The sequence below is a fragment of the Halichoerus grypus genome, chromosome 7 (assembly GCF_964656455.1).
Source record: "Halichoerus grypus chromosome 7, mHalGry1.hap1.1, whole genome shotgun sequence".
NCBI lineage: Eukaryota > Metazoa > Chordata > Mammalia > Carnivora > Phocidae > Halichoerus > Halichoerus grypus.
This window is the reverse complement of record NC_135718.1, coordinates 37437076-37445670: the sequence shown is the minus strand read 5'-3', so window position 1 is coordinate 37445670 and position 8595 is coordinate 37437076. Positions and strand designations below refer to the sequence as shown.

The following is an 8595-nucleotide window of genomic DNA, read 5'->3' as shown; positions in this document are numbered from 1 at the left end:
GTGGATCTGGGTTTTACATTTTACATTTAATCTATCTAGAGGCTATCTTGGCTACAGTAAGGTAAACATTTAAATTTATTTCTTTCCCAAATGGTTAGCCTTTTGTCATAACACCATTTATTGAATTATCTGTCCTTGCCTAATGTTTTGAAATACATGCAAAGTGGAGGAATAGTTCTTGGGCAATTTTTCAAATCTACACTACTGACACCATCACCCTGCCCTCCCCCCACCTCCTGTTGAGTGTGGGCCTTAAATTGCTGGTGGTGGTTGAAGACGGCCCCATTTAGGATCTGGGTGAAGGCTGCTCAATGTCTGTCTAGGGAGCTTTAGGTCTCATCAACTGCTGTCCTGCTTTCTCCCCCATGTCGATTCAATATGCCCACTTTCCTGAGACTCCTTAAGAGAATTTATGCATATTTGTGTGAGAAAAGTAACTACAAGTCCCCTTTTACAGCTACCTTTTCCCACCAAAGCTTTGTCATCTACTTGTCCTAATGTCCACAGCTGATCCTGACCTCAACAGAACCAATATGCCCAGAATGACTTCTAGGTACCTTGTGCTGTTTACCAGCAGGAGAAATGACTCCTGGGGTTTGGGAGGTGACACACACAGCCCTACTGACACAGCCTTGGGAGAGAAGACAGCAGAGACACTCATACAGCAGTCACAAGGATTGGCCTTTGCTGTGTGCTTCCTGGGCTTTGAGAAAGTAAAAGTATCTGGCTGTTCAGCAAGGAGAGAGAGAATAGTGATTGTGCCCCGTCCCCCTGGTGTCCTACCCCTTTCTCTCCCTGACTCTGGAACGAATGACAGAAGGAGGCACCACAGGGAGCTCCGCAGTGGTGCTTGAGGGGGCTTTGGGGGGAGAGGGGGGCATCAGATCAGTTTCCACTGCACACTCATGGACCTCTCTGTGAGGCAGCTGCCAGCCCAGGTTTTAAGAAAGGTGGTGTGTTTGTTTCTCAGCTAGACTCTCAGCTCCCTTCCTAGGAGAAGGGAGTGTGTCTTGTTCACATTTATGTCCCCAAACCCAGCACAGTACCTGACATTTAAAACGGGCTCAGCACATACAGATTCAATTGAACTTAAGTAATGGTGTGTTATTAGTAATAGTAATGACTAACATTTAAGAACCAACTTATTACTTACACTTCGTATACTCTGTGAAATTAATTTTTTTGTTCTGTTTTGCTTAACAAGTGGCTGTCGGGTAGAGGACAAGGACAGAGCAAGAGGAAGTTTGCTTTATGAAGCCCTCTATTCAAGAGGCCAAACCAATCTCCAAGTGAGAGCTCTGGAGCAGGGAGCCTGAAGAGAAGTACAGTGAGCAAAAGAGCCCCAGGAAAAAGGACAGCAATGGTGATTCTAAGGAGGAGGGAGCCCCAGGCAACAGCAGCCTCAGTCATCAGGAACTTTAAAGCCATTCTTCCCTGTCCAAATTCCCTCACGGGGAGAGGCCAGCATCCTATAAAAGTGCCTTTGAAGGAGGCTGAGGGCATTTTTAAAGAATCTTTATCTCACAGATGCTCAAAAGCAACCTTACCCCCTCGCAATATCGCACAACAGGACTAAGGCCTTGACCACCTGTGTTTGAGTGGCTCCTCAGTGATGCCCCATAAAAAAAGAGCTCTTGCCCCATGTGCTGAGTGATTTTCAGGGCTTACAATTTCTCCATGTTTCAATCACATCTCCAGTTAAGAAGAAAAAATTAATTTGTTACCCTAGAAAATACTGTTTTCTCTCCATAATTCATAGGGTACATGAAGAACGACTTTTTCTGGGTTCACTCACATATCTGCCTTTACTCTGAAGGAACAGAATGGGGGTCGCCTGGCCAGAACCCTGGCTCTCCCAAGAAACTCACCTGTCCTGTCACCTGCCCATACCCTGGGCTCACCACCAGGGTAAGAAACCTATCCAGAGCCCCGCAACTAGCCAGCTAGTCAGAGGTGGAGCCGACGTGCAAATTCAAAACAAGTATCTTAGTAAAGAGATCTGAAAGGAATAGCTCTACACCAGACAAAAGTATCCTCCTCCCAGCCCCTCGAAATTCTCTGGCTGTGTCAAATTCTTCCCCACAGTCTCTGCTTGAAAGATTTGCTCCTAGCTTCAGAGCCTTAACTACAGAACACTAAGTTTTGCTCAAGCAGCGGCTCAACACATAACCCCTAAGCACCCAAGGCTTTTCTCCTCCAAGACTTTGTTTCCTTCCACGAAACCCTCAAGAACCCTGGATTCCCGATTTCCTGGCCCAGCGGATTGCTTTACCAGGCTGCTGCTATTCCAGACCTAGCTAATCTGAGCCGCAGCGTGGCTCCCTCACTCCCCGGACTACGTCGGCGGGCAAGGGCGCCTCCGCCCAGAAGCCGAAAGGGATTCGACAGAGGGCCCCGCCCGGTCGGGACCCTTAGAGCCCGAGCAGCGGCGCGCGCCGCGGAACTACGTTTCCCACAGTGCTCCGAGAAGCCCGGACGGCCAAGGCCCGGGACCCGGCGGGCGGGCTAGCGCGCAGCCTCTTGGGAGTTGTAGTTCGATCCGCTCGCGCCGGCGCTGCTGTGGGCTCGGCGCCGGCCTTTGTCTGTCTGCGGGCGCGCGCCGCTGCGGTGAGTGAGGCCGCCGGCCGGGTCAGTGAGCCCGGCTAGGCGGGGCCGCGTGAGCGGGCCGCCGCCCCCGGGCGCTCCGTGGCCCCTGCGGCCCTGAGCAGGCCTGGCCGGCCTGAGCCCCGAGGGATGCCACCCGCGAGGGGAGAGGCGAGCGGCCCGCAGAGAAGGGTCCAGCTGGACCGGAGAGCGGGGTGCTGAGGTCCAGCACGCAGGGCGGGCCCGGGGGAGCCTGAGGCGGGAGGGGAGAGTGTGCCCGGGGGAGCAGGGGCCCCTCCGACCGCCGCTCCGCAGGACAGAGCATGGGGGAAGGCCCCGCACCCTAGAGACGCGGGAGGGGGAGGCCACAGGCAGGTGTGCCCAGGGGCCTGCAGTGAGGATTTCACAACACGGTCGGGGGTGAAAATGCGATCTCTCTAGGGAGGGTGAATGGGAGAAAGGACAGACTTGTCAGGGTGGAGAATGGAAGAAAGGACAAAATGGATTCAGATGTGTGGAGAAAATAATCACCCCTACCCTCATCTCCTAAACCTGAGACTGTCGCCCAAGGGGTTCCAGAGACAGCAAAGTTTACCCCCTCTGCTAGGGCTCTCCTGAGGACTCTCAACTTTAAGGCCTTCAGTCTCTAGGTCGTATCAGAGATTCTTCACATTTGGTTCTTTTATTCTCCCAAGAGCTGCCTGAAACGACAGTGTTGTTAACCTATTTAGTTAGTAGGGAAATAGAGCCAGGGCTTTTGGTTACTTGTCCAAGGTTGTATGGGGGTAGAGGAGATTCAAGGCAAGAATCCAAGTCTCTCCAGACCTAATACTGAGTTTTTCCAAAGGATAAATAGCCTCTCTGATAGGAAAAGCAATTTTCTATTACTAAAGCCACTTCAAAATCTTCAGGAAATTATTTCCTCAGATTTATGACCTAGGGAGAAAAATAAAACAATCTCCCTTTATTAACCAAGGCAGTTCCTGAGACACAGCTGAGTTGTTACTTGTTGGAAGATCTCATAGCATGTGGAGAGGCAGAGCTATAAATTCTGCCCACTTGTTCTGACCAAACTATTTGCTGGATTCCCCAGGGACCGAGTCCAAACTTGGCAGCAGGTTTCATGCACTTTCAGGGACTCTTGATGGATATGCAGTTGTGGAGGAGTAACACCTTGAACTAACAAATGACCTGTAGCCTCCTGGCAGTCTCATAGAAGATTCCTTTGTAGCTTCTACTCCAAATTGGAGGTGACACCTCCAGATACAAGTTTAAAATGCCTCTTCAGTCAAAACAAATGTGGCAGAAGGTACAATTGTTAAGACCAGGTGCTTATGTTAACAAAACAATTGTAGCATCACCCTGCTATTTCATTAAATCAGGAGGCCAGCATTTTGATGAGACATATTTGAGGGAAATAAAGATTATGCACTGAACCACTGCATAAAGTGTACGAATTTTAATAATTAGGGACCTAAAGTAAGAAGAAAATACTCAAAAAAATGTGGCAAAAATAATATGGAGCAAGAGGATTCCTAGGATCTTGAAGAGTAGTAAAGTCTGGTCAAGCACTGTTACATTCTGTCCCATTTTATAAAAATTCTCACCAGCTCTTTAGTGAAAAGAAATTAGAGCATTGTCTAGTTTAAGGGCATAGACTCTGGATCTCAAAAGTCTTAAATTTGATCCTTTGCCCACCCTGGACTCCTTATTGGCTCTGAGAATTTGGGCAGGTTACTTATCCTAGTTGGAGTGCCTTGGGCTTGGTTTCTGAAGAAGGTCTTCGTTTTCCAAGAATTGACAAGTATTTACACTTAGAATTGGTATTCTCATATCTTGAAGAATAGGAGAGGGGTGGGTCTGGATCTGGAGCCTCCTAAATATTGTTCAAAGGTAAACATATGAGAACTCTTGTCCTTATAACCTACGGAGAGCTGGAGGGGGAGAGCTGAAGCCATTTTCATCATAGAACAAATCATGAAGGCTGAAATGTTGGGTTTTTAAATTCTGAATTCCTTTGGAGGCTTGAAGGATAAAAGAGCAAGTAGTTAGGTGGGGGAAGGAAGTGGGAGATCCCAATCACATGCCAAGGCTAAGGTATAAACAAGAGTGACCATTATCTTGGGATTGGCAGGAAGAGATATATGTGTTCTCTGCTTTCCCACCTCATGTTTCCACCTTGACTCACTTATGTGTGGTCATGGTACCATTACTAAAACTTTGCAGTTACATTATAGGTGACTAAGATATACATCACACAATCCAGATTTCTTCCATTTACTCATACCCCAAATTGGAGCTTCTGTTGAGTTTATCCTTCTCACTTATCAATTCTGCCTTTTCCTGTTTGTTTTTGTTGTTCTGTTTTTTGTTGTTTTTTCCTCCTCAGGTGTTCAAGAATAGCCCATGGAAGAATCATATGAAGAAGTGGTGATTAAGGTCATACAGCAGGCGTGGACATGTTTGGATTTCCAACAGCTACCCTGCTGGACTGTCATGGAAGATATGCGCAGAATGTAGCATTTTTCAGTGAGTGAGTCGGTTGATCACTGAGATGCCCTAGTGTCCCTGTACTCAAGCACTGGTCAGCAGGCTGAGGAAGCAGAGGAGACATTCCTTTGGAGGAATTCACCATTCCTGGGGGTTACAGGGGAAGCCTGCAAGCTAGAATTAGAAATAGCAGTAGAAACAGAGCAAGAGAATGATCTTGATATGGAGATAGTTTTGAGGTAGTCTCTGAGAAAATGAATGAGCAGCTTTACATCTCGGCACAATCACTGAATAAGGGTAAGGCAAGAGAAAATCTTCCTAGGATGACTCCAAGAAAACTGTTAATAGTGATGAATGGACCCATAATTAAAGTGCAGTAGGATGCAGGGCAATATGGATGCAGGGCAATATGGAAAACACTGTCAGCATCTGCACAGAAAGTGTTTGCGAGTAACTTCCAAACCAAAATTGATTTCAGTTTCACCATAGCTTAGTAGACTGAAATAGCATGGATATTAAAGGGGAAAGTTCCTTGGATCAGATTCTATAATTGTCCTAGCTTGATCTGTGGTATCAGACAAATTATTTAACTTCCTTGAGCTCCAGGCTCTTCATCTGTAAAATGGGACAATAAACTCTACCTTGCAGGGTTACTGGGACTAGAGATAATAGATGTAATGTACCAAAGATTCTGATGTATATTTTCTGATGTCATGGAGCTTACTCTACTATCAGGAAAACAGATTGGTGCAGAGATGGATTTCTCATATATTGGTCTCTTCAGGGCCCTGTACCTACTTTTATACTTTCTCTTAATGGAGTGCCTCCAAAATTTTAAAGTTTTAGGCCCTACACAACCTGGATCCATACCTGTTTTAGAGTCAGATAAAACTTGGGTATGGGGCTCTATTTGATCCTATACATAGTTTTCTTTGTTTTTCTGAGCCTGTTTTCATATCTATAAAATGGAGATAATCATGTCTACCTTACCAGATTCTTTGGGAGGCTAAACTAAACTAAATTTAGAGGCAGTATAATACTGTGGAGCATGCCTGCATTTGCATCCCAACTCTACACTTAGCTAACTACCAGATCTGTGACAACCTCCCTATGCTCTCACTTCCTTATCTGTAGCAATCTCATAGGATTGTTTTCAGGATTAAATTACCTATGCAAATTTCATAGTATAATGTCTGGCACATAATAAGCATTCAAAGCGTTGTTTCTTTTTTCCCTATTCTTCTCACTCAGCATATTGGTGCATCTTACATGACTTCCCTCTCATTTTACCAGATGTGATGACAGAAGCCCACCACAAATATGATCACTCTGAGGCCACAGGATCCTCAAGCTGGGATTTCCAGAATTCTTTCAGAAGAGAGAAGCTGGAACAAAAATCCCCAGATTCTAAGACACTACAGGAAGATTCACCTGGAGTGAGACAGAGGGTCTATGAGTGTCAGGAATGTGGAAAATCCTTCAGGCAAAAGGGTAGTCTAACCTTGCATGAGAGAATCCACACTGGTCAAAAGCCCTTTGAGTGTACCCATTGTGGAAAAAGCTTCAGGGCCAAAGGCAATCTTGTTACACATCAGCGAATACACACAGGAGAGAAGCCCTATCAGTGCAAGGAGTGTGGGAAAAGCTTTAGTCAACGAGGTAGTCTGGCTGTTCATGAAAGACTCCATACTGGACAGAAACCCTATGAGTGTGCTATTTGTCAGAGAAGCTTCAGGAATCAAAGTAACCTTGCTGTTCATAGAAGAGTTCACAGTGGTGAAAAGCCCTATAGATGTGATCAGTGTGGAAAAGCCTTCAGTCAGAAAGGAAGCTTAATTGTTCACATCAGAGTCCACACAGGCCTGAAACCCTATGCCTGCACACAGTGCAGGAAGAGTTTCCACACCAGGGGCAATTGTATCCTGCATGGCAAAATCCACACAGGAGAGACACCCTATCTGTGTGGCCAGTGTGGGAAAAGCTTCACTCAGAGAGGGAGTCTGGCTGTGCACCAGCGAAGCTGCTCACAAAGACTCACCCTTTGACCACCCTCTTCAAAGGAAGTTCTCTTTATGAATTAAAAGTAAAAAAACCCTCAGATCAAGCAACCTATCCAATTCTATGGAATGAATGGAGACTTTCAGAAAGACCATCATTGGGTAGGGAAAACTGACTTTTCTCCTTTCCCCCAAATGAGTATGAAAAATAAATGTCTTGTTTATTATCATTATCACATATGTTTCATAATTTGTCAGTTTATTTTGACCTAAGTTCCCAAAGTATCTCCATTAATCTAGTGCATACTTGGGAGATTGTTCTATGTATAATAGATACAGATTTTAAATCTGTAGTTGACATCGTTAGTTTTTGTTTTTTAAATCAACCCTTCATGAATCCCAAGGTCTTTTCTTTACATATTCAAATCAATCCTGTATTGGATTCAAGAAGGGAAGAATTCATCCCAAAGAGCTTGGTAGCAAATCTCTATCATCTAGAGGTAAATTACATCAAAGGTCTTAGGGTACAGAAATGCTTTAGAAATACTATGGGTTTGAATAGTGATATAATATTGCTCCCAAAGATACCCTGATACCATATGAGGATATATACAAGAATGTTGATATCATCCCAATTCAAAATAGTCATAAATTGGACAAAACCCAAAATATCCAACAATAGGTAAGGTAATATATGGTGGTATGTTCATGTGACTCAGCAATAAAAAATAACATACAACTGATACATGCAATAATATGAAGAATCTCAGAACTTTATGTTGAGTGAAAGAACACACGCACACCAGGAAAAACTAATCTAATAGAATAGAACTAATAGAATTCAGATAGTGGCTAACTATGAACAGAGGGAACTGGGTAAGGACTGACTTAAAAAGGGCACAAGGCAACCTTATAGAGTGAAAACATGCTCTATACCTTATTTCAGGTGGTGGATGCATGAGTCTGTACAATTGTCAAAATTCATTGAACTCAACAGTTAAGAGTCTATGCATTTTCTTATCTGTATGGTATACTTCAGTAACAATGAGGCAGTTTAAAAATACTGCACACAAGTTCTTTAACACTTATCTCACGAAGAGATGGGGGTCTGTCACCTCCACTTGAGTTTGGGTAGGCTTGTGGCTGCTTCACACACAAAAAAACAGAACTGATGCTATATGATTTCCAAGAATAGGTCTGAAGAGCTCTTTAAAGGTGTGAAAAGTTTCTGCATGATAATCTTGAAACACTTATTCTGGAGAAAATGAGCTGCAATGTAAAAAGTTTATCTTGAGGCCACTATGATGGACAAGCTGTATGTAAGTGCTCTAGTTGACAGCTTCGGCTGAGCAACAGCCAGCCAGCATCAACACCAGCCATGTGAGTGAGTTATTGTAGATATCCAGCCAAGTGCAACCTTCAGATGACTGGGGCCCCATGTGACATCTGTCCAAAACTGTATGAGAGACCCCCAAGTAAGAACAGCCTTCCAAATTCCTAACACACGAAGTCATTAGAGAAATCA

At 44.8% G+C, this 8595-nt stretch overlaps 1 protein-coding gene across 5 annotated transcripts; it reads left to right on the top strand.

The window, feature by feature from the left end:
* The first annotated feature begins 2511 nt into the window (after window positions 1-2511).
* On the top strand, window positions 2512-7306 carry ZNF32 (zinc finger protein 32). 5 transcript variants are annotated; one of them, XM_036087075.2, is made up of 3 exons: window positions 2512-2607; window positions 4973-5112; window positions 6367-7306. In XM_036087075.2, the coding sequence occupies exons 2-3, from the start codon at window positions 5043-5045 to the stop codon at window positions 7116-7118; spliced, it is 822 nt and encodes a 273-aa protein (XP_035942968.1). In that variant the 5' UTR covers window positions 2512-2607; window positions 4973-5042; the 3' UTR covers window positions 7119-7306. The 5 variants fall into 5 exon arrangements, with proteins under 5 accessions (XP_035942968.1, XP_077933551.1, XP_077933552.1 ...); XM_078077425.1 differs by having other exon boundaries at window positions 6325-7306; XM_078077426.1 differs by lacking the exon at window positions 2512-2607 and adding an exon at window positions 2631-2806 and having other exon boundaries at window positions 6325-7306.
* Window positions 7307-8595: the final 1289 nt, after the last annotated feature.

Bases quoted from the DNA above. Each gene is read 5' to 3' on its own strand.
- ZNF32 (XM_078077425.1), top strand. From the start codon at position 5,043: ATGTTTGGATTTCCAACAGCTACCCTGCTGGACTGTCATGGAAGATAT. The intron at 5,113-6,324 runs GTGAGTGAGTCG...CTTCTCACTCAG, and splicing joins GCAGAATGTAGCATTTTTCA to CATATTGGTGCATCTTACAT.